General features: G+C 44.1%; 1 protein-coding gene across 1 annotated transcript; it reads left to right on the top strand.

The window, feature by feature from the left end:
• The first annotated feature begins 524 nt into the window (after positions 1-524).
• si:ch211-276f18.2 (glucose-fructose oxidoreductase domain-containing protein 1) lies at positions 525-25,120 on the top strand. The gene is made up of 3 exons (XM_026363202.1): positions 525-1,334; positions 19,439-19,632; positions 19,867-25,120. Exons 1-3 carry the CDS (start codon positions 1,082-1,084, stop codon positions 20,605-20,607), a joined length of 1,188 nt encoding a protein of 395 aa, XP_026218987.1. The 5' UTR covers positions 525-1,081; the 3' UTR covers positions 20,608-25,120.
• Positions 25,121-25,246: the final 126 nt, after the last annotated feature.

Raw genomic sequence — 25,246 nt, 5'->3', positions numbered from 1 at the left:
GCTGTTCTACTCAGCTTCTCTTTATTTCTACTGTATAACTCACACACAGAGCAGCTCCAGGAGACAGTCAGTGGGTCAGGCTGCTCCATTCTTTCCGGGAGCTGAAGGGTTAAAGTGGGAGGAGTGGAGGAGTGGAGCAGGGTGAGGTGTAGCAGAGCTGGAGAGAGAGGGCCCGGAAACAGTTCAAGGCTGCCTTTAAAATAAAAGCCTACAGTGTGCTGTACTATTAGGAACTAGACCTGCATAGTGTGGAGAACGAAAACTGTCTTCATCACAGACGAGAGGTCAAGATGGTGCCGCTGAGTGATATTAGATCCTAAAGGATTTAGGTATCTCAACATAAACTGTTACTGTTCAGAGACGCTGCTTCCACAACCTAAAAATAATCATTGTGTGAATATAGTGGAGATGGTTAGATAGTTTGTGCTCTCTGTGTCTATACTTAAAATACACAAGCTCTACTTCTGTACTCGCCGTAGACGCAGATGCGCCTCGCCGGTGCTTTTATTTTGAAACGAGTGTCCACACAGCGCTTCCTGTGGCGGACTGTGACTTGACGCGCAGGTCTGAGCTGCAACATCTGAAGACGCCTGGAGCTCAACACCGGCCAGGACACGGTGCCTCTGTCACTGGGATTACATTTCATTTCTCGCTGTCGTTTCTTCGTCCTCCAAAGACAAACCGCGGACCGTGGAGGAGGGGGGGGGGGGTCATGCCCTTCGCTGCTCGGCGCAGTCAGTGCGCTGATCGCTGGCAGACGTGAACGAGGTGAAGACCGGAATGGTGCATTTAAATAGCTCTCTTTAACGCCGAGCTCGCTTCTCCACCCGTGTGTGGACTGTTTCCCCGGGTGGATCACATCGATTCATGCCCGCTCGCGGATCCGCGGCGTCGGGACAATGCAGCACAGCGGGTGTTTGGCTGCAGGTGGATGGCCAACCTGACGTCCCGGCCGCCGCTTCCCCCCCCGATCATCCGCCGCTGCAGCAGCAGCAGCCGCTGCAGCAGCAGCAGCAGGGCGGGTTTTACTCGGAGCCCTGCAAATAACCAGAAACCAAACAGACACGAATAAAAGCGAGCCATGCTTCCAGGGGTCGGCGTGTTCGGCACCAGCCTGACCGCCAGGGTGATCATCCCGCTGCTCAAGAACGAGGGCTTCGCCGTCAAGGCGCTGTGGGGCCGGACTCAGGAGGAGGCGGAGGAGCTGGCCAAGGAGATGAACGTCCCGTTTTACACGAACCGGATCGACGACGTGCTGCTGCATCAGGATGTGGATCTGGTCTGCATCAACCTGCCGCCGCCTCTGACGCGACAGATCGCGGTGAAAACACTGGGTGAGTGCTGCTGCAGATGATGATGATGATGATGATGATGATCTGGTGTGGTGGGGTGGATGTGGGGTGGATGCGGGCTGAAGGGCTGACAGCCAGGACACTGACACCCTCTACATGTCAGCTCTGTGGGGTTCCTGCCCTCCACTGACGCACAGTGAGTCCTGTGAGGCTGCTGGTCACAGTGACAGCTTGCTTGGTGGTGGAAGCTGCTTTCTGCTATGAGCTGCGTTGCAGACGTTTCTTTTCAACATGGCTCTGCTATTGATGAAGCTTCTCTGGTGTCTGACTGCATGTGAAGCTGCTGCTGACCTTAAGGTAGAGTCGAGGCTGCAGCCTCGGTGCTCTGGAGCACAGCTCTGGCCTTGTCTGTAGGTGCAGGAACAAATCTGCATTATTCATTTCCTGATCACAGAGTTTGGCCTCTTGACCTGTATTGCAGTCTCCTGTCACTGACTGCATTAATATGGAACCTACCCACAATGCACAAAGCCGTGTGAGGTCAGATTTAGGCTGCGTTTTCTCTCCACAGGTCGTCGTGGTGCAGCCATGTTGTGTGTGTGTGTGTGTGTGTGTGTGTGTGTGTGTGTGTGTGTGTGTGTGTGTGTGTGTGTCTGTGTGTGTGTGTTAAACCTGCGTACAGGGATTTCCCCTGAAACAATTCTCGGTTCATCTCCAAACTTAACCTGTGTTAGTGGCTCTGACAGACACAGAAGCCCCAGAGAAGAGGCCTGAATGCAGGCAAAGAGAGACACACAAAGGGAAGCTGTTCCAGTTTAAATCTGGAGCGATGCAGCTTATTTTGGAGATCGCATTTGGGAGCTGGTGTGAAAGAGGGACTGCGAGGACGACTGAGCTCTACTCCACACAGGCTTAATTTACCCCACAGTTTGGCAGCAGAGCTCAGCTGGCACCCAGCTCTAATAGGTCAGGTTTGTGACCGCTCAACAAATGGGTCCAAAGATGCAGAACACCCAGGGAGGGACCGGGTTGTGTCTCGAAACACATCTTAGCTGCAGAACGGGCAACTAACAGTGGGCGTAGAGCAATATGTTGGTGGTTTGAAAACACAGGGTTGTTACAGGGACAGAGGTGATGCTCCTGTTGTCCGTCAACACAGAAACATCAGCATTAGATCTGTGTGCTTCAGGAACAGAGGTGGAGCTGTGTGAATGTGTAACTCACACAGCGAGGGGATTAAAAGAGTCATATACCTGGCCGAAATGGGTGCGTCCATCCAAAAAAAAAAAAAAAAAGTGACCATAAAGTCGCCCGTGGCTCCCGCTGTAAACGCGTAACCTCTACCTCTGTATCCCAGAAGCATGATAAGGCCACTGTGGCTCCATTCATTCTCACACTGCTGCCTTGTTTGATTATTGGCCTGAGTAAATTCTGTGGCAGCTAAAAAAAGAGGGACAGGCATGAAGCACAGTAGGCACTGTTTGTTTGTACCATGACTACAGTAATGTGAAGAAATACTGGACAGGCACACGTGAAGCCACAGGTCCCACTAAACATGCATTCTTAACATTCATGTCTATCACAGTGTCTGTGCAGCCGTGTACGAGGGTTGGTCCGTCTGGTCCTGAGCCAGAACCGCCGATCATGTCCCAGTGAACTTGACTCAACCTGCACACCAGCCCCTGTAAACTTGTCAATGGCCATTCTTCCCCTCTTTCCTCTCAGCTCATTTCCTCAAAGCTTCATTGTGCGAGTGCCGCCGGCTCTCTTCCCACCCACCTCTCTCTTTCTCAGCCGCCGTTGCCCGGCCAAGTCCGCGTCCAGCGCCATTTGCATCCTGTCGGAGGACAAACATAAACACTGTTTGCAAATTCAGCGGAACTTTGGCTCAGTAACCAACTCAGTGAACCAAGTCAAAAGATGTGGTTTTGAGACGGGATCTTATGATCTTACATGAAATAATGACTGTGACAAATATAGAGCTAATGTGACACCAGATCAGATGAATGTGCGTTACAGTCAGCTGACCATTGAGAGCCCTGTTAGACCTTATGCCCAAGTGTCAGTATATTGCATCACCATGACAGCTCTAGGAAATGTGACGCGCTCCGCGACGAGCCTGTGACCAGAGCCACCAGCTATGTGAGACTGCAGAACTAACTTCCTCCTCTGTCAGGGTGTGGAGGCTGATAGTAATCTGCATGAGTTGACACGTGTGGTCAGACGTCTTTAACATATTGTGGGGTGATGAACGTTGGCTTTGAAGACGTTTCTTTCTGTCCTTCCTACTTGTATTAACTGTAAATAAACCTCCCTGTGAGGACTGTCCGCCTCTACCTGGGTTTTTCTGACTATTAAATGCTAAAATTAGTCACATGGAGCAACAAGGAAAATGGAAAAAACAAATCGACAGCATGATCCACGCGTTGTTCAGGTTTTACCAGAGTGAACTCCCCCCCCCCCAGTCCTTCACTCTTAGTCTCTCTATAGTAAACAAGTCGGTCTTGTTTAGCAGCGACTCTGCTTTCACGTGTATTCCTTTCACCTTTTCTTGTCCCGGTTTCCCTCTTACAACCGTGGCATTCCTGAGGCATCTGACGCCTCACAGGTTTCCTCAGGACTCGGTAGCAGCAGAGGCCACGTCACGCTGTCTACACTCAGAAACTCCTGCGAGGCTGAAGCATTTCTCGGCCACCAGCTTGTGAAAGTTTGATTTCTTAAATGATAAAAATAGGACCACGTGTGGTCAATTGCTTTCCAGCCAACATTTCCAACATCATTTAACATGAGCTGTTTTTCTACAGCCTTCAGCCACACCTCATGGTCTTCTTCAGTGGATGCCATGTGCTTTGTTGTTGTGGTTGGTCATTTTCATCATGTGATCCATGTATGGGTTTTGCTCTTTTGTTATTGAGATCTGATGAGGAAGATCATGAGATGGTGTCTTTTGTGTTTTTGTTTGACATCACATAACAAGACTGTGCTCTTATTTTGGTAAGTTGTCGTGTCGGTGGAGTGTCAGGTTGTGCGCGTGGGCCAGAGGAGGGAATCGGAGAGCTGAACTGAAATGTAACACGAGCACACAAGTTTCAGGTGCACTTTTTGTCCCTCCGTGCAGTTTTGTTATGACGGTGGGGGGGGAGGAAGTGGTGGGAGAGGAGACCACAGCTCAGCTCTGTGTGTGAGAGAGAGAGAGAGGCATGGATATGTAACTTTTTATAGCAAAATATGTCAGTTTGTGACGTTTGTGTAAAATCCCCCCTCAATTCATTGTTTAGTCATTTAAGAGGTTGTGAAATGAAACAAATCCTGATACAACAAAGAGGAAGGATCATGTAATACTGACATAATGAGTGTTTCCACATGACTGCACATCAGGAAAATGACAAAATCCTTCTACATCAATATTATTACTCATAACTAATTGGTAATATGTTAGGGTCAGTGCCATCTAGGCACACAGGCAACCAGTGAAATCAAAAGAGCTGTTGAAAGTATATTCCTAATATGATTTGTCTCGTGCCAGTGATGGAAGCTAACACTTATCAGGTTTAGTGTGTGCTGAGCTGCGCAGCCAGACGTTTGCTCATCCCCGCAGGCTGGACCAGACTGTGCGGCCTATGAATAGCATCTAAAGCTCATCACACTCCAATAACATTTTGAGGCAGAGTAGATGGGCAGTCTGGGTAATAACGTGTTCGTACATAGTCACAAACCATTAAAGCTGAACTAATTGATATTTTTGTGTGAACAGTGGGTCTGATGTTTATGTGTAATGGGAAAATGCTGCTTGTAGAGATAAATGAAAATGATCTGACAGTGCAGCTCGCATCGGTGCTACAGAGCATTTAGTGTCTTTCAGCATATTGTTTTGGTTCGGTTACGGCAAGTTTATTTTATTATGCTGGCTGACAGTCAAAGATCTTTACCAGCTCATTGTGGGTGGTGTTTTTCAAATCTGACTCACAAGGGCTCTTAAGCATTGTAACACCATCAGGGAGTGTGTCTTTAACTGGCTTTATATTTCCTACCTTAGTCACTACACTGACTAGAGACACTTTGTCAGTAATTTGCTTATTAATTGAGGAAGTGAGAGAGAAAAGTTGAATATGTGAAATGCTATGACGTTAATGACCGGCTTATCTTGACACCTCGGCCATCATGGAAAAGTTTACTATGAAATCTAGTTATTTATTTCATCATAATGAACATTTGAATGGTTTATACCAAGTGATTTATTTAGGTGTTTCATCGTCCATCTAAACAGCAGTTTGTTAGATATGCTGAATTGTAGTGAGGATTCGTCATCACTCTTAGCTCTCGGACACCTGCTCTGAGAGGACACCTAAAGGCCCGAAGTGCTATTTATAACCTGAGTGCAACGGGCAACCAGGCATCATCATAAATACATGCTTCCATCACTGATGCTGTTATGCAACTGCACTTCTGACCGGTTAGTAAACCTAAAATGTGCATTTATTTAGTTTGATAAAGGCTGGCAGGTGTGTTTTATTATTCCACTCACTTTATTTGTGAGGAGATATGAACTGAATTAAAAAGCATAAAACTGTTTTTGGACAAATTTGTCTTATCCGAGTTATCAGCTTCAAGCCCCTAGGTCCCTACGTCTTTTCTCAATCCACAGTCCACACGCACTTTGTTGTGTTTGTCTTGCATTATTAAACGAAGCAAGAAAAAGATTGTGAACCATTTGGAATTTCATGGTTTCCTGCATTAATTTGTCAAAAAGTGTGATCTGATCTTTATCTAAGTCAAGAGTATTAATAAATATAAAGTGCCTAAAATAATAACAAAACAATAAACAAACAAAATATTCTGACCGTTCATGTCTTTATTGAGAACAAACATAAAAACCTAATTCTTCCTGCAGAACTGCTTTAACTCTGTCATATTCTTTGGACGTCTCATGTGTTTGACTCCCTTCAAGCCGTTCTATAGCATCTCTATTAGTTTGAGGTCTGGGCTCTGACTTGGCCAGTCCAAAAGGCAGATTTTGTTTTTCTGAAGCCAGTCTGTTGTGTGTTATGGGTCATTGTCCTGTTGCATCACCCAACTTCTGAAAGTTTCAGCTGACGTACGCTGTGTGTTTTTTCCATGTAGTTCAATATAGTTTCATCAGTCCACAAAACATTTTGCTAATACTGCTGTAGAGTGTCAACGTGCTCTTTGGCAAACTTTATGCATTCAGCAATGTTTTTTTTAGTAAGCAGCAGCTTCCTTTGTGGTGACCTGTCATAGACACCCTGCTTGTTCAATGTTTTACCTACTGAACACAGATGTTAGTCAGTTCCAATGATGCCTTTAAATCTTTGGCTGTCTCTGAGGGTTGTTTCTTTACCTCATTAATGAGTGTTTTTTTGTGTTCTTGGGGTCATTTTGACGCACACTTCATGGTAGAGTAGCCACAGTCTTCTACAGTTTGTCTAACTGTAGACTGGTGAATTTCTAAAGTCTGTGACATCACTTTGTAACCCTTTTCAGCTTTGTTTAAATCAACAATTCTTGATCGTAGATTCTCTGAAAGCTCCTTTTGGCAATGTATGGCTCACATAAGTATATTCTTGTTGTACAGAGCAAACTTAAAGAGTGGTTGTCGAAGGAGCTCTACTCTGACTCTAATAAGCTTTTATGAGGTCTTTATTCAAGTGTGTGTTCACATACGTCTTCCACTGTGGGGTTGGTTGTTCTCAATAAAGACATGAAAAATCTGAATAGTTTTGTGGCACATTCATTTAATAATACTCCTGAGCTGATGAAGATCCGACTTGCCACTGTAGCTGATTCTATTCCATGAGGCCAACTGTATATTGATTTCTTAGAAACGTTACTGTTTGCCTTTAAATAAGGATTTCAAACCAGGATTTTAACCAAACTTGTTTTGTAACCAGGCTTGAATGATAAAGGCCACATCAACTCCATTTTTAGTGTGTCTTCGTGTCATCATGATGGATTGTGGCCTTTTGGTTATGTTTCAGACGGGTCTGTTTTAGACAAACAAAGGGCAGAGTTGGCCTGAAGAATGCCTCCAATGGAGAGGTACGCTGCCATTCTCAGGCCTTCTTTCTCAGTGTGTCAAGTTTCCCACTGGTTCACGTTCATGTTCTCCTCGATGTCCATTAACATGCTAATGATGTCCTGGGAGCGTGTGTGTGAGCGAGCGTGCATGGGAGTGGAAGGGAGGAAGAGAGCAGTGAGGAAGAAATTGTTGCGCTGTGAAATTGCCCTTGTGTGTCAGACAAATGGCTGGAAGGGGGGTGGCTCTTTCAGCCAGCAGCCATGCTGCACTGACAAGTGAGCATAACTAAAAAGAAAGCTGGAAACTAGAAGTCCTCCTCACCCCTGCCCCCCTAAAGCCTCATCGTTCTTCTGCATGGACCTGTGAGGGGCTGTTTTCTAGCGGCGAACCTCGGGCGCAGGCTTTGGAAGAACAATCGCTTTGTGTCGCATTAAGTCCAGGGCCAAGAGAGAGGGCAAGCTTTTGATGTGGAATTATTTCCAATAAATGTAAAGGATGGGGTGGGAGGCGGGGGTGCAGTATGGAGTAACTGTGTGGAATCTTAATTCTTTTTCTCTTTTTATTATCAAGCTTGAGCGAATGGATGAACAAACCGATTGCAGCGATTACCTGCTTTGTGTCTTTAGGTTAACCTTAAGATACAGAACCTTCTTTAGTTTTTAAATAGTTTTTGTCTTTAACAGAGCTCATGGCTAGACATGAACAAGGAATAGTGTGACTACATGGATGGTGTTTGTAACTCTCACGTCAACAGGACGTCCCAAGTGAAGGGCTTTAAGTTGAATGTAAAGACTTTTCAGTCTCTCGTCTTGTTGCAGTAGTTGTACTGGTCAGCCTTGTTGTTACACTTCCTCAGTGTATCTCATACTGTGCCATGTTAAGACACGCAACTGCATTAACTTGCGCCATCAATGCTTTTCCAGCCTAAAATACCTGACAGATGAGAGCAACAACACGCCCACTTACTGTTTGCCTAAGTGTGTGTCACTGTCTGTGTGACTGTGGACAGCCAAAACAAAGATACCTGCGTAATCAGCTGTGGCAATGGAAAATCTGCAAACTTTTGTCATCATGCACAAACACATTAAGTCGTGTCGACCAACGTGCTGTGTTTACCTCCTCTGCCACGCTTCTGATCATCCTCTATAATGTGCTGCTGAACTTTATCTGGCTCTTTATTGCCTGTCCCCAGCTTGTCCTGTGTATTCCCATGGTGATGCAGCTCCATTATAGGCTTGCTCAGATCTCCTTTATGTGGCAGCGTTCAGGAATAGGGCTGCCTGTGTTTCTTAATTGGTCATCAGGGACTGATGACAAGAGGCAGCTGCATATATGAGAGCAGAGAGGCCATGTTAGTGTCAGTCAGGGCCTCAGGGACTATCACTGTTACTGCAATATTTGTTGTCTTCATTTTAAGGTGCTTTTCAGATTAAACTTAGATGAGAAGAAACGTAAACATGGAACTGCAGCATCAGTTGACCAGCTCTCAAGCTGCAGACAGCAGTGCATCATGCAGCTTTACCGTCAACTGCGGCAGGAAGTGATATTTTGGTGTACCATAGCAGAGTGCCTCTGGCTTCCTGTTGTGCGTGGAATGGGTGGAACCCGCGTGTCTGTGTGACACTGAGGACTTCTTCGTGATCACTTCCTGCTAATAACTGGCAGAAATGTAATGTTTCACCCTTATCTTTGTCTGTGCTCACATGCAAAAGATGAGAAACGTAATCTGCAGTGAGAGATGAAATATGGATGAAATGCTGAGCAGGTTTTGTTCCCAAAGAAGCTTCTGCTGTATTCTTCTCTTTCTAAAATGTAATCTTGGTTTCGGGGTTCATGCCACTGAGTGGTTCATATCTCTTTCCATCTTTTGCATCTGGTTTGTTCTCATACATGACTCAGTCTTAGCATTAGGCTAAGTACTGTATATTCCAGCGGTCTGTCACTGACTCAGCCAACAACAGGGATTTGACCAGAAACATAAAACTCTGTACAAATGATTAGTAATTGCATTTTTGCACCACTGTATAAAACAATGCACATTTCTGCAGACACATGAAGCAGCCACCTAAACTCAAACCTCTATTATTTAGAATAACTTTGTTTTTTCTATGAACAACGACAGGAAGACCATTGTTTATCTGGTCCTGTGTTTATGTGTTTAAAGGAATGCTGAAGGAGTTTTTATGTTTCACATTTGGAAACTATCTGAAAAAAAAAGAACATGAGCATATTATCACTTTATAAAGTTGGTATGAGGAACATGCTGGCAAACCGTTACCTATTTAGCAGATACAACTACAGTGTCATTCACAATCATTTGGATTCATGTGTCTGGTCACCCATAAATTCTGACGATGCTAGTTCGATGTTCAGTCTTCTGTTGCCTGTGGTCTGGCTTTTCCTCTTCTTGGGGAAAGTTAGAATGGGCGTGGGAGGAAAAACGCCTGGTCCAAAGTAAAAACAAAATAAAGAAACACTAGTTACCAGTGTATCACATTTGTTCAATTCCCATATATACTGAAGCACAAATTCAGACAATTTGTAGTCGTCATGGTGTGGTTGCCAGGTTTCAGAACAGAGGTCTATACCAAAAGCTGTTCTCACTACCTCTGTCTTTACTACACAGAAATACTGGGTAGATGAATAAAGGAATGTTCATCAATTATCTCTTCCAGCATGTAACTCCCCCTAAAGACACCAAGTGTCACTTTTACCTTTGAACTAAGCACAAAATACAACATGTCAACTGGTCAGAGATTGTATTCTTTAGACTGCTGATAGCTGTCCTCCTATTTCCTATTCCTTCCTACGTTCCTCCTATGCAAAGCTAAACACAGTCTCATTCCACTTAAGACCTAGATTGAGATTGATATATTCCAAAGTGCTGAACTGTCCTTTTAAGATGGACATTGGGTCAGTAAGCAGTAAGTCAATCAATCTATGAACCTGCATCATGCAGCCCTTTTCTGTTCAATACTGCAGGGAACACAGGAAAACACAACTTGAGGACAACTGAGAAAATCTAAGACTCCTCATAAATAACAGTTTAGAATTTATGAGAAGCCTAGAAATGAAGCTGACGTCAGCCCGTATGCACAAAATGCACAGATCCGCTGTCACTGCCACAGCGGCAAGATCAGATCAACATGGACAAATGCAAATAGGTGATTTTGCGTACAGTTGAAGACGAGGTTTAATCTGCTCAGATATTCAAATCCACCCAGCCAGCTACAACCTTTCTTGGAATGACAGCTGTGTCTAAGTGTATGCTACACACCACTGCACATCTGGATCTCTGAGGAGATTCAGAGGAGTTCATAGTGAAGTAGGTCAGGCTCTGCAATCTTTTCTCAGTATTATTTCTACCCATTGTATAATGTCACACTGCAGCTGAAACCCTGGTATATTAGGCACTGTGCAGCCGGAGGGTAGGAAAAGGCGGAGAATTGTGTTCACCACCTTTCTCTAACTGTCAGGTGTAGGTGCTACGTAGCTGGCTGAACCAGATGCCAACACTAATATAATCTTGCAAATACTGTGTGTAAATGACGTGTTTAGATTGAGGAGTGAAATGTAATGTTAATAGAAAAGTTGAACTCATTACATAAAGGTAAAGGTGGTGTTTCCTGTGCTTTCCTCCAGGACATATAGTTGTATAGAGGTAATAAGCTTACGAGTCAACTGAATACTAGTCACGTGCTGTGAGTCATGTGCAAGAGCGGTGAGTCGATGTGTACTAGTGCTCATTGGTGTGTGCATGGAAAAAGTGCATCAGTTCTGAGTGACCAGCAAACTGTTGGCTCTCTGTTGTGCGTGAACATACTGAGCCTTCTCCTGTCACCGCCTTCATTCACTCTTCAGCAGCCCTGTGGGGCACAAAGATGCCTTTTCATGGCTCCGACACAAGCAGCCAGAAAAGCACAGTGGAGCTCACCTCAATGTCTCAATGTCTTCACGTGGGGAACTCCACACAGGGAAACTGACACTATGAACTATAAAATCCATAGATTCACATTCACATTGCTTAGGTAGATGTTCTTTTTGGTTTGCATTGCTACTGGATTTTTTGGTGTTTCTTAGTGAGAGATTCAAACATCCAAAGACTCCTACAGTGCCACATGGTATACACCTTTCTTCACATATATTGAAGTGATAACTGATACTCTGCAATGGCTACTCTCAATATAAGCTTGTGTCCAAACTCTGACAATACAGTTTCTGTGGGTAATGAATCACTTATCTATACTCTGTGAAGACCACTGGCAGTTCCTGCTGTTTTATAATAAATGGACTTGATGAATTCCTCACACATTTACTGTTAATGATTTCGTTCATTTCATCCTCTTTACAGCAGCTTGTACTGATTTAGCAATGCAATGTGTGGCCACTCCAACCATTCATTAGTATGTAAACAAGCTGAGCTGCTCTCTGAATTATTATGTTCATTTTGCAATTACAGGAACAAAAGCAAGACGTGTGTGTGCGTGTGCGTGTGTGTGCGTGTGTGCGCTTCCTGCTTGACTTAGACCAAAAGAGATCAGGAGCTGTGCTGATGCTAAAATGCAAATGGTCCAGACAGGGTCAGAGCTGCATCTTTGTGAGGAGACAGACAGCCATGTTTTATGTGTCTCCTTTGTGTGGATTACCATAAGGTCTGTGAGGGGACTGTGCTGATTAGGATGCTGTGCGGGTGTGTCAGAGTGATTAGAAAGGAGGGATAGTTCAGTCCAGCACTTAATTAGACTCTGGAGAACCACGGGGGGTACAGGTGGAGACCAGACACACATGCACACTGATATTATCTTTAGCATGAGGTGTGTTTGGACAGCAGCAGGTTCAGTTTTTTTTCTCCAACAAAAATGCTGTTTTTTGTCTGTAACATTAAAATCTGTCTCATTTTTCTACCTTATCTAAAGGATGGCAGCCTTCAACTGTGCAGATACTTCATATTAATAAAAAAGGGTTACCCCAGTCTCCCCACAGTGGCAGCTCCACAGAGCAGGCTCACGTCGTAGAATGAGGGTTATGTTCTTTAGGTTCAGGTGTGTGTGTGTGTGTGTGTGTGTGTGTGTCTTTCTTCAGTTTTCACATCCTCATAAGTATACACCCATCATCAACATTTGCTTTTAGTGCAGGCAAAAGCCCTTACTTTGGTTATTATTCATCTCCATAGTATCCATTGAGCTGCTCTGGTGCAGAGGGTTAATGGCAGCACTTAAACACATTTAGGAATGCTAAACTCCTTGGAACTCAAGGGCATTAGCAAAAGGGGAAAGCCGGCTGAGTGAGACTAATGCTCGTCATCATTCATAGTTCTGCTGTGCACTAATGGACCTGAAGCTGGAGTATGGACAATGCATCTCCAGAATGCAACCTGCCGTTGTTTTATCATTCCCATCAGAGTGTTAGATGTAGTCCATCTGGCTTTGTTTTTACTGAACTCTGAAGCCTGTGCTGCATGATTAGTGTTATAGTTGAACAGAAGGAAGCACACGTCTACCAAAGCTCTCTCTCCACGTTTCAGGCCAAAGCTCTGAACAGCTTAAGGATTTGTGAGAAATGTCTGACTGTGCTTGGGACTTGGATTGTGTATCATTTATTTATAACATTTTATATAAATATAATTAGAGGTCTGCATTTTGTTATCACGCAGCTTTGTACTGTCCATAGCATCATAACAGATGTGACAATGCAGCTGCTTGTTGACTTCACACACATTTGATCTAATTAGTCAGTAAGTATTAGAAAATCTGCAAATCAAAAATCTGCCTTCAGACTTCATGTATGCACATTTCCACAGCAGCAGTGTGGCCTTAGGGGCAAGAGCTGATGCAACAGATAGTCATTACATTAATATGTTTATTAAACTGAACAAAATAATAGCTTTCAGAACCGGACTGCACTACTCTCACTACAAGCTGTATGTGCTACAGCAAACAACAGCACACACATTTGCAAATTAACAAGCTGAATTTGCTAGTTGTTGACATACTTTCTGTTCTTCTTATTTTATCATGTAAAAACTGTAAAGACTTGCCCTGAGACAGATTACAGAGCCAGGACTGTAAACTCCTGAGATTTATTGAGTCCACACACTGGGTATGCAGCTAGGACGATGTGAGGATAATAAGAAATGAATTTATGCTGTTACTTCAGCCTATCATCTTAAACTGACTTCAGCCTGTCATCTTAAACTGACTTCAGCCTGTCATCTTAAACTGACTTCAGCCTGTCGTCTCAAACTGCAACTTAAGCCTGTCATCTTAAACTGACTTCAGCCTGTCATCTTAAACTGACTTCAGCCTGTCATCTTAAACTGACTTCAGCCTGTCGTCTCAAACTGCAACTTCAGCCTGTCGTCTTAAACAGACTGCAACTTCAGCCTGTCGTCTTAAACAGACTGCGACTTCAGCCTGTCATCTTAAACTGACTTCAGCCTGTCATCTTAAGCTGCAACTTCAGCCTGTCATCTTAAACTGAAACTTCAGCCTGTCGTCTCAAACTGCAACTTCAGCCTGTCGTCTTAAACAGACTGCGACTTCAGCCTGTCATCTTAAACTGACTTCAGCCTGTCGTCTTAAGCTGCGACTTCAGCCTGTCGTCTTAAACAGACTGCGACTTCAGCCTGTCATCTTAAACTGACTTCAGCCTGTCGTCTTAAGCTGCGACTTCAGCCTGTCATCTTAAACTGACTTCAGCCTGTCGTCTTAAGCTGCGACTTCAGCCTGTCATCTTAAACTGACTTCAGCCTGTCGTCTTAAGCTGCGACTTCAGCCTGTCGTCTTAAACAGACTGCGACTTCAGCCTGTCGTCTTAAACAGACTGCGACTTCAGCCTGTCATCTTAAACTGACTTCAGCCTGTCGTCTTAAGCTGCGACTTCAGCCTGTCGTCTTAAACAGACTGCGACTTCAGCCTGTCGTCTTAAACAGACTGCGACTTCAGCCTGTCGTCTTAAACAGACTGCGACTTCCTGCGTGACAGCAGAGGGCTGTGCCTTTGCCTTTGCGTTTGCTTGAGGTGCAGGAGCAAAGCAAACATTGTGTTCATACATCATTACTATCATTGTGTTCTATTTACATGCTACTTTCACACTGGGATCATATCAGTGACGCAGTAAGTGCAGATTAGTCAGCAGTAAGCCTCTTTCCTTTGATTTAAAAATATCAAGAGAGCTGTACACTGTACCTACACTGTAACGTATAGTTCTCCATGTCTGTGTCTCTGTCCCACCCCCTCTTTGCTTTGTAATTGCTTTAAGCTAAATTTAATTTGGCATAATCAGCAGAAAGATGAGCCTGGCCTGTCTCTCTGAGTGTCTACTCCACTGTGCTGTCAAGCCAGTGTACACAGCTTTATTTTACGTTGTTACAACACATGCTATCTACTGTAATACTGTATGTGCACCACACTGGAAATGTGATGCTGTATAAAACACTTAAAAACAGAATGTACAATCCATTGCCAGATCATTATTGTTTGTCTCTTTTCCTTGGACAACCTTTTGGTCTGTGTTATCAGGTGGACTTGTCAAAGCACAGAGCATTTTACAGAGCTGAGTCAGGAGTCTCACTCCGAACAGTTGTAGAGACTCGCTTGATTACTCACTTTCTTTCGTGATGTTCAGGGCTTTTCCACCCCCACACACCTAATAGACTCCGCAAATTGCTTTTCCAGTGCTGCAGTGGTGGAAGAAGATGCTTTATGATCTTTCAGGGCCACTTGCTTCCACAAATGTCCAGAAATTATAGCATTGTGACAGTTAAACTATGTGAGACCTAAAAAAAAAAAAAAAAAAAAGCTCTGAGCATCAAAATCTGAAAGTGTGTTTTATAATTCCATAGAGTCCATAGACTCGCTCAGAGTACATACATAAAACACGACGCTGTTCAGTACTGGATGTAAACAATGAGTAGACAGTTTCTCCCTCAGCTCACTGAATCGTTTTCATGTATTTCATTTCAGTATATAGGAATCTGAAAAGCTGCTCCCTGTCTTGTTCTGCTGGAGCATGTACACGGCACAGCGTGGCAGATGGCTATCACTCCCAACCGGTTTCCCTGGCTTTTCTATTTCTGGCATCCTATACTGCAGGACCTATTGTGTAGGCTGCGACGCTGCATCCTTCTTAATGCACCTGGTTTTCCTCCGTGGTGACTTCCATCTATTGCCCCTGCACCACATTAAAGATAGATTTAGCCTGGAAGCATGGGCTTGTATCCAGCTGGGAGCATTTGTCATTTTATGTTCCAAAGAAAAAGGAAGCGGAGAGGGGTTTGGGATGTGTTTTTATTCTTATTCACAGTTTACACTTGTGATTCTTTTAAAATGGACAGAACCACGGCTGTTTCTGCAGCTGGAGTCATGTCATGCGAAATCTACAGTATCACAGTTGCCGTGGCGTGTTTCCGTCCTGATAGCCGTGATCCAGCGGATAACAGTGAACAATGACTAATTAAATATCACGTAACTTAGCTATGCTGTCGAGACAAATGTTCCAGCCTCGCCTTCGCTTGCACCCGACCTGACCTTCCTGCACCGTCACCACTTCCAGCTTTTCCTTCCTCAGCGCACCACTCCCGCGCACAGTCACTGGAGGTGTGAACACGGCTAAAACCTCGTGCAAGGACGCCGTTCCCTCTGTCACTCACAGACACATATGAAGCCATATCTTGTTTTCTTTCAAGGCAGCGTGTGTGTCGCAGCGACTAGACACTCACTGGCCACATTATTAGGCACACACAGGTGCTGGAGTCGTACCACCTCTTGATGCCGAGAGGCCCAGATGACGCACGTGAGCTGGCCTGCACTTGCAGTGATGCAGCTGGTTCCTCCTCTGGTCTGTCATCTGTCTCTGCATGCCTTTAGTTCTTTCTCTTTCTGCAACTGTGTGTGTTTTCCAAAAAGAAGCGTAACCTGTTCATCCTGCTGCTCTTTCAGCAAGATGTTAAACTTGTTAAAAGTAGAATTGCATGTTTATTACTCCCCCTCATCATCAAATACTCAACTAAAATGTAGCAGTTAACAAGATAAGAGAGGTTTGTAGACACGTCAGAGGCCCACATTGTGTGGAGGACACAAAGGGAAGGGAAGTATTATCAGCATGTATCAGATCTGTAAAAACTGAAAATATCAACTTGAACTCTTTCACCTCTTGTCTCGAACCTCAGCAGAGCTTTGTTTGATGCAAAGAGAACGTAGAAAATGATCATATGTGAAAGTGATAATGTGATTTTCCATAAGTGTCACTCCTTCCACTGTCAGCATCTTTCACTGGACGAACAGCGCCCCCTGCATGTTTGTTGTTGTAAACCAGCCGGAACCTTTCCTGACAAATTAGACCAACACATAATGCTGCCAGTCTGCTGGTAGTGTCTGTTTAAGGCCGTTGCCTGAAGTTCTACAGTGACTGATATTCAGCCATGTTTTCCACATCTGTAATGAGGATGAACTTAGTCATGTGTTCCATCCAGGTTATTGGGAAATCTCTCTCTGCCTGTAATGAGATTAAGGGCTTAATTTGTTTTTCAGCAGTCGAGCTTGAACAGAATATGTGTTAATAAATTATGAAACAGTAGTTTGGGTGTGTGTGTGTGTGTGTGTTAAGGAATAGGGCTTAATGGTTGTGACAGTACATTCTGTGATATCCACCTGGATTTGTTTGAAGAGTTTTGGGCCTCGGGTCTGTGAGGTGACAGGATGGGATTTCAGTCTGTGAGGTGAGCTGATTCTCTCTGACAGGATGTCGGTATTCTGCACATCAAAGACACCTGTAGGCGAGCAGGCTGTTATCATTCACTGCTACTGAGGGAATCACTTAGAAAGCGGAGGGTGATCTGCATGAGCCATGGGTGGATGCCACCTGCATTACAATTGTTGCTTTTTAAGTTCTCTGAGAAACAGTAGAATCACATTTTTAATTTATTTTATCATTATATCCCCCTTATATCCTACAGTACTAGAGTACTTCCTGCTCCAGGACCACTGGTGTGTAGCTGACCTTTGACCTCTTATCACAGAACGAGCAATAAGATCATTTTGCTACTTTTATGACTTATGGCGGTCATAAAGTTTACCTGTAATCCAAGAGTATCCAGAGAGGTGAGTGAAGTAGTGAAAGTTGTCGTTTCAATGACAGAGGGTGAGAACGTTTTGGGAGCGTTTGAGTCCCACATTTTTGTCCATGAGTTATGTAGAAGCAGCAAGAGAACATTATGTTAAGAAATGTTATCGATCAGTCTCTTTATGTTTGTCTCCAAACAATAAAAACTCCAGACAGACAGATGTTCTTGCTGTCTTTTCCTCTCATCATTTTTACGGTTGCTCAGCTCCTCTTTTCACATCTTTATTCTTTTTTTTTCTTCTCCTATTTCCTGTGCTCTACCAAAAGTCACTTTGGTGCAATGTCCTTTTATTTCTAAATGGTTCGTTTACCGCAGCGGCTTGATTTCACCTCATTGTCAGGTGCATACATAATCTTCTGGGCACATACACACACTGCATCCTCTCGCTGTCCAGGGAGGCTGTGGCTGAGTAGCTCCGATGACTCAACAGGCTGCCTGGTCTAAGCCGGCCTTGACCTTTCTGAGCTTTGTGAGGAGCGAAAGGTCACTGGTGATTCAAAGAGGGGCTGTTTTTATCTCTGGAAAGGTTGCACTCAGAGCTTGGTCTTGGTTGAAGTGACTCTGCAGACCTTCAGATAGTTTAATAACAATACCCTCCAAAGCTACTTGAATGGCGAGTCCAGTTTGTGTGTGTTTGCTGTACGCTGACAAGGTTTTGTCCAAAATCAAAAGATGAATATCGCCGGTCAGTCCCAGGTGTTTCCATTAGTTCTGATACAAAAGCTGCTTAGTTATTTAACATATCTAGGAGCAAATAGAGTCAAAGAAGCGCTGACATTGTGAACCTGTGGAGCAGAGTGCATCTCTGAACTTTATGTGACTTAAATAACTTTTGTGTATTTTGGCTTAATCATAACGAGTGAAATCTGCCTTTAGGCATTTTAGTAACAAGCCAAGTTATTGTTCTCTAAAGACGGATCAATATGAGCGCCAAAGAAAATCTGTCTGTAACATTTAGCGTTTAGCCAGAAGGGCCTTACCCAGCCTTACCCAGGGCCATGCATCTTTTCAGTATTTGTGTGTGTGTTTTGCTGCCAAATAAAAAGGGACGGGGGTGTATTGTTGTTGCCTGGCTCTATGTGTCTGTAGGGGCCGGGTAGTGTCGGGGGGGCTCCCACTGCACTCCTCAGAACTGGGTCAAAGGGATTAATTTTCTGGCCTAGAGAATTGGAGTTAATGGATGATTAGCATGGGAAGTTTCTCTTCCAGGAAGGCCTCTCCACCCAAAACGCCCTCAGCCAGGACTGGAAGACAAGGGGCAAACTGCTTTTCACGCTCCAGGGGCGCAGCAGCAGCAGCAGACGGGGCCACATGAACCTTAAGTTATAGAACAGAATAGAATAGATGCACCATATCTCCTGTTCCTAAGGAACGGACTGTGCTCTCGTTGTCCTCGTCTGTCCTCTAAAAGTTGAATGAACAACAACAATGTGATGTGCTGGGGGAGTTTAAATTTGTCTTCAGATTGTTTTTTCCTTGATCTGCGCTGCCTTCTGTGCTTGTCTTTTTATCAACCTCCCATCCGGCCTGCAGTAATACCAGCACAGCAGTCTTTCACCACACAGTGAGAGCTGCAGCATCTTGCATGCCTGCCAGTTTTTAAAGCCCTTTTAAATTGAATTCTGCAACACAGCTTTTGCCAAGAGTTTGGTTTTCTATTGGTTTCTGGGTCTTTATTTTGATTGTAAAAATGGGGAAATTAGCAACAAAATCTAAATTTAACAGCAGTGGTTTTATTATTTTATTAAGTTTCTTTGACTTTATTAAGTTTTTTGAGCTATTTTGGGAGTTGGGATATCTTCTGGCTCAAGAGGATATTATGTCTGAGTGTGTTACTACGGCAGACCACTGTCCTTCTGTTTTTTGTTACTTGCTCTCTTGGACTTACCTTTTTTTTCCATCTTACTTTTACACTATAAAGAGCAGTAGTGTCTAGAATAAGACTCACTTGACGAATTCCCAATGGTCTCTCTTCTCTTTCTCAAGGTATTGGAAAGAACGTCATCTGTGACAGGACTGCCACACCGCTGGATGCCTTCCGAATGATGTCAGCAGCCCAGTACTACCCCAAGCTGCTGAGCATCATGGGAAACGTGCTGCGTTTCTTGCCAGCCTTTGTTCGAATGAAGGAACTCCTAGAGGAAGGCTACGTTGGGGAGCTTCTGGTCTGTGAGGCCCAGGTGAGACGAAAACGATGAATGGTTGTTTGATTTAATGCTTTTAAACATTTCTAACAATTACATCAATGTGAAACCGTCTCTAGAGGTTGGTCTGAGTTAGAGCAGGAATCTTGCTCAGAGGCACTATAGCAGTCTGAGCATCCTTAGTGCAATTCCAGCTGTTGCACTCTTTTGTTTTAAGTTGTCCTGATCACTTTCAAGCGAACATAAAGACGTCTCCTCTTTTACCTTTAGGTCCACAGTGGTAGTCTCCTCGGGAAGAAGTACAACTGGAGCTGTGATGACCTGATGGGAGGTGGCGGTCTGCACTCTGTAGGCAGTTACATCATCGACCTTCTTACATTTCTGACAGGGCAGCGTGCGGCAAAGGTCCACGGTTTCCTTAAGACATTTGTCAAACAGACGGACCACATCCGGGGCATCCGTCAGATCACCAGTGACGACTTCTGTACGTTCCAGATGGTACTGGAAGGAGGCGCCTGCTGCACTGTCACACTGAACTTCAACGTTCCCGGAGAGTTTCGTCAGGAGGTGATTGTTGTGGGGACTGTTGGGCGGTTAACGGTCACGGGGACGGACTTATATGGACAGAAGAACAGTGGGGGCGGAGGTAGCGGTGGTGGCCCAGAACTACTGCTCAAAGACAGCACACCTCTTGAGAAGGCTTCCTTACCGGAGAAGGCCTTCAGTGACATTCCTTCTCCGTATCTCATTGGGATGATCCGTATGATCCAGGCTGTGCGCCTGGCCTTTCAGGACCAAGAAGACCGCCGGACGTGGGATGGGAGGCCCCTGACAATGGCTGCCACGTTTGAGGATTGCCTTTATGCCCTTTGCGTGGTGGATACCATCAAGAAATCGAACCAGTGTGGAGAGTGGCAGAACATTGTGGTGATGACAGAAGAACCAGAGGTCAGCCCAGCTTACCTTATCAGCGAAGCCATGCGGCGCAGCAGGATGTCGCTCTACTGTTAGCTCATCAGGACGGCTGAACGCCCGTGTTACCTTAAAGCAGCAGTAGGTCCTGGGTATCGTTGGAACTGTTCTTTTTTTTTTTTCAGCTACCAGAGTCAGTTCTGTTACAGACAGAGAAGCTGCACCACTATGAGCTCTGGTTTCCTGACAAGCTGCCTCCACAGTATGGGAAAAGCTGTGCGTGTAATAATCAAACTTTTATTTATGAGGAAGTCTTTCCTGTTTTTAATTATTATTATTTTTATTAATATTATTTTGAGAGAGGACTTTTGAGGAGATGCACTTGTAATTCAAAGTGAACTGCAACAGGAGGACAAGTGGAGGCAGATGAGACCCACGACTAATGCTACTGTCTTGACTGTGAGGGTTTTGCGCCTCTCCTTTCCCGCTCCCTCTTCTACAAAACTGGGTCTTGAAGTCAACACCTTACACTGTGGGTCCGAACGAGGACAGCCGAGGAAGAACGACAGTCCTTTCTGCTAAAACTGTGCCGCTCTATTATTGCTATAATCTGAAATACTTGCTAGTTTTACCAAGTGAATGTTTAAAAAGAAATCAGTGTGCTTGATAGCTTCAGTCTCCGTCTGCACTGTATGTTTCCTCTGTATGTGTGATACAAGAGAAAAAAAAAAATCAATGGTTTTGCTGGTGGGTTATTACATCTCTGGTTTACGTATGCAAGACATTCAGGCTGTAATAGAGTGTGTAGGAGACTTCAATCAGTGTAAAGGGTTGAGATGCCTTATGCAGCTACAGAAGTATGAGCATCAGTTTGTATGTGGCCAAAGCAGCGATACTTTTATGTTTTATGTTGCCACGAAGCATGGCTCAGCCTTAAGGTTGCTCTGTCTGCACACGGATGTGAATAAACGCTCTGCAGTGTGGGAGGTTTATCCTTGTATTGCACTACAATGGATTTCCCCTGCTGCAAGCCAATGTCACATCGTGTGTGTGACATGCTTTATAAAGACTCTTTAACATGCGGGGTGACATGCAGGCTTGGAGCTATGCAAGACATTCAAATTCAGTTGAATAGTGGATCGGTTTCCATTTCAAGTGTTAAATGTCAAGGCTGCTGTTATTCTTAGTTTGTGCTCGGTGTCGTGAAAATCCTATGAAAATCCTTTGGCTGTTTGTTTTCATATTACGTTAAGTTTACAGATTAGGTTTAGGTGTTGACAGTGCTTGTGAGCATAGAGTCAATTAATTGTTATTTAAGGAGATTTCTTTTTGACAATAAGAAAAAAATATAGGAATTTCAGCGTGCGTCCAGCTGCCCCCTAGAACATCTGAAGCGCAACAACAAATATAAATCCAGAAGAGTAAAGAGAGCCAACGGAAGAAGAGAGAGAAGAGAACAAATAACGCTGGTAATTAGCAGGATGTAACAGAGCTAAATCTTTGTTTGTACTTCATCGTGATAATTGAAAAGTGAGGTAATGCAAAAAACCTAACAGCTCATTGTTTGCTGGTCTGTCCATCTCAAAGACTACTAAAACAAACTAAAACAAAAAGTACTGGCTAACACAGTTTGACTTCCAGTTTGGTGCCAGAGTAACGCTGACCCACGAGCCAAAAGATTGATTCTTTTTTTCTTTTGATGTGTCTCTGACCCCCTGTATGGTTTCAAGTTCTTAAGCTGTGCTCAAATACTATCTATGTAATGACTACTGAAAATGTACATAGGAAAATATTCTAAAATGACAATATGCGTTTGTCTGAAGAAGTCAGTACTGTACGTATTTAATTTGTACAAACCAAGGAACTGGAACATGTTTCGACGAGCATTGAGTGGTATTTATTCTGTTGATCTGTTTTTGCTGTTGATGTGTTGTGAACTGAGCTGCAGTGGAACTGGGACATCAACAGCAGACTGAGGCCTTGGAGCGTTCAGCTTCTTAGTTCCCCCGTTTATCCATGTACTGACCGAACTAGTCAACGCACTGTTGGGAATGAAAGCTTTATGTTAGGTCTTAAAACGCGTCATCAGCCATAATAGCCGTCATCCTACATAACTACACTGTCACCCATTGAAAATGTGAATAGTCCTTAGCATCTAACAGTGACGTCTGCTCCCTTTTGCTGTTTAGTGGTTAGTGCTGTGCTGAGGTCAGGGCACATTACAACCCATGCTGTGGTGCAGTACGCTGCACAGAACTGTAACACCTACTAGTACACCACGGTTCACCAGTCAGCCTGAAAAACCCGAGTCCAACACTGATAAGCTATCTCTGTTTAGATAACGTAAGTTAGATTGTTGCCCCTTGTGTACCAAGCGCCTTATCGCATCTGCATATAGACTTTCCCCCTTTGTCTGATAACAATTTTCAAAATCCAAATGCCTGATTTAAAACACAGGAAACTGTTGCAAAAAATGCAGTTAACTAGTTTACTTCTTTATCTTTTCTGTGGTGATCAGGCTGGACAGTTTATAAGTGGGGAGCCCTGAATTTGTGACAATAAAGTGTCCTGGCTAAAGCAAGTGGCATAAGTAAGTGGTTCTGCACCTTTGTGCTGCTTTAATGCTCCACGAGGAATTATTAGTAAAATCCTGCAAAAGAGCATGACTGATGATTGATTTCAAAGAGATAGCACCATTATTGTGAACTAAACCACTCAGTTGTCATCCTCCTCTAATGTAATTAGACATTACCTTTGTCTCTTAATTCACCGTCTGTCTTTAAACCATAGCAGCATGGCTGGGATCTCTCCATTACCCTGAACTGCCCAGGCTGTGACATCCACACAGGATTCACCCCGTATTTATAAGTCAGCTTGGGTCTCATGCTGAGATCAAATGAACTATATTTAGAGTCCCAGAGGTGAGATGTCAGACTGAGCCACACTGACTCATACATTCTTTCAACAGATTATAACATGGATTTACTCTGAGTTTATGTGAACTGGAGTTTTATCCAAGCTCATCCTCCTCCATAGAAACATTTTCAATAGCTCAGCAGGCACATCTTCAACCAGCCGCCCATTATTATTCATTTCAGCTAGTGCAGATGCAAAATTCTGAAAGAGGAAAGTGCAGGGTATAATGATGGTGACAACAACAGTAAAGCAAGGAGCAAAGTCTTCATACAGCACATATTTAATGCCTGTGATCCTTTACTGCTTGTTAGTGAACCATGTGTATAGATTCACTGCGTGGAGCTGGATATCTGGGTTCTGTAGCACTGAATATTTATTGACAGTCACTGTAAGGAGTTCATCCCATATAAGGGTCAGCAGCATCAAGTGTTTGTTGTTTATTTTCAAAGTTGAATCACTGAAAATGTTCATTTGAAAATTGTTACAAGCTGATGTTCAGACATCAAATTGATGTTGGAGTGTTGGTAAAGTGTGTCGCAGCTGAAGCACAGCACCACAATGCAAACTGTGCTTCACGTCCAGTTCCAGTGTTGCTCTCTGACTGCTCACGCTAAACTGCTAATTCTCGCTTTGCCAGCATTCACAAACTCCTGAAGAGAAGGACTTGGTGGAGGTAGAGGTGGGGTGGGGTGCCCTGCCCTTGGAGACCGTTACTTAGCAACGGGAAGTGATGCTGTCAAAACTAGGTCCCCTCCCGCCTCCCCTTCTGTTGTGACTGACTGCTCAGAGCTTTTTTTTTTTTTTTTTTTAAAGAGCGTTTTAGAGTCAGTGCTGAGAAAGGTAACCGTTTTAATTTGCTTTTCACTGATCTGCCGTTTCACATTTTTCACAGGGTGACTCTCCGTTTCAGTTTCTTCCTCCTTTTGTATCTACCACCTACCACCCCCTCTCCTTCTCTCTAATATGAGCCAGGTTAAAGCCTGGAGAATAAGCTCACTGGTGCTTCTGCAGACTTTCCTTCCTTCTTCTCATATCTTCACTTGTTTGTAGCAGCAGGAGAGACGTAACCAAGGCAACCCCCTTTAATAAAATCCAGTTACGGACAGATTCAGATTCCCCTCCTCAGCTGGTTTATGAATGCTGACTCTTGCCGTGTTGTGATGTACCCTCTACTTGTTCAAAGGAAATAAACACCCATCTTGATGCTGTATTGTGACTATATCCAATATTTATTGTCATGGGTGTATATTGTGGAAGCATGGACCTCTGGACATACCGTCATTTGAGCTCTCTAATACATATTTATGGATCCTTATCTAGAGAATGTACTTACTGTAGGAGTAATTTATTTTCTCTCTCCGTTAAGGATGATTTTAAGAGGTCAGTGGGTGTCGCTGTCCCCCCCCCCCCCCCCCCCCCCCCCCGAGCCCTCTCTGCGTGCTGTCAACCCTTCCTCCCACCATCTTACTTTTTGATTGACTGTGTGACTCCTGTCTCAGTGATTTACTGTCTAATTTCCCTGCACCAGTGCTCGGCATCGATTGAATGTGTGTGGATGACAGTGTGTGTGTATGTGTGTGTGTGTGTGTGTGTGTGTGTGTCTGTCGAACTGGGAATTGTGCGTCTGCAACATGGTTTACGGCTTCAGTGCTTGTCTAATGCTGCAGTTTCTATGGAATAAAAAAATAAGAACATCCGTAATGACTGTAATGTTGTGTTTATTTCTCTGGTATGTAGAAGATTTATGGAAGAGGTTACAGGATTTCACCATTAACAAAAGAAATACAGCTCACCTTATACTTAATTATATTTTACATTATTA

This window comes from Anabas testudineus, chromosome 2 (assembly GCF_900324465.2).
Source record: "Anabas testudineus chromosome 2, fAnaTes1.2, whole genome shotgun sequence".
In the NCBI taxonomy this organism is placed as follows: Eukaryota; Metazoa; Chordata; class Actinopteri; order Anabantiformes; family Anabantidae; genus Anabas; species Anabas testudineus.
This window is presented reverse-complemented; position numbering and strand designations above follow the sequence as displayed.

Coding starts and splice junctions, on each gene's coding strand:
- si:ch211-276f18.2 (XM_026363202.1), top strand. CDS start 1,082: ATGCTTCCAGGGGTCGGCGTGTTCGGCACCAGCCTGACCGCCAGGGTG. Junction 1,335..19,438: donor GATCGCGGTGAAAACACTGG/GTGAGTGCTGCT, acceptor CTCTTTCTCAAG/GTATTGGAAAGAACGTCATC. Junction 19,633..19,866: donor TTCTGGTCTGTGAGGCCCAG/GTGAGACGAAAA, acceptor TTTTACCTTTAG/GTCCACAGTGGTAGTCTCCT.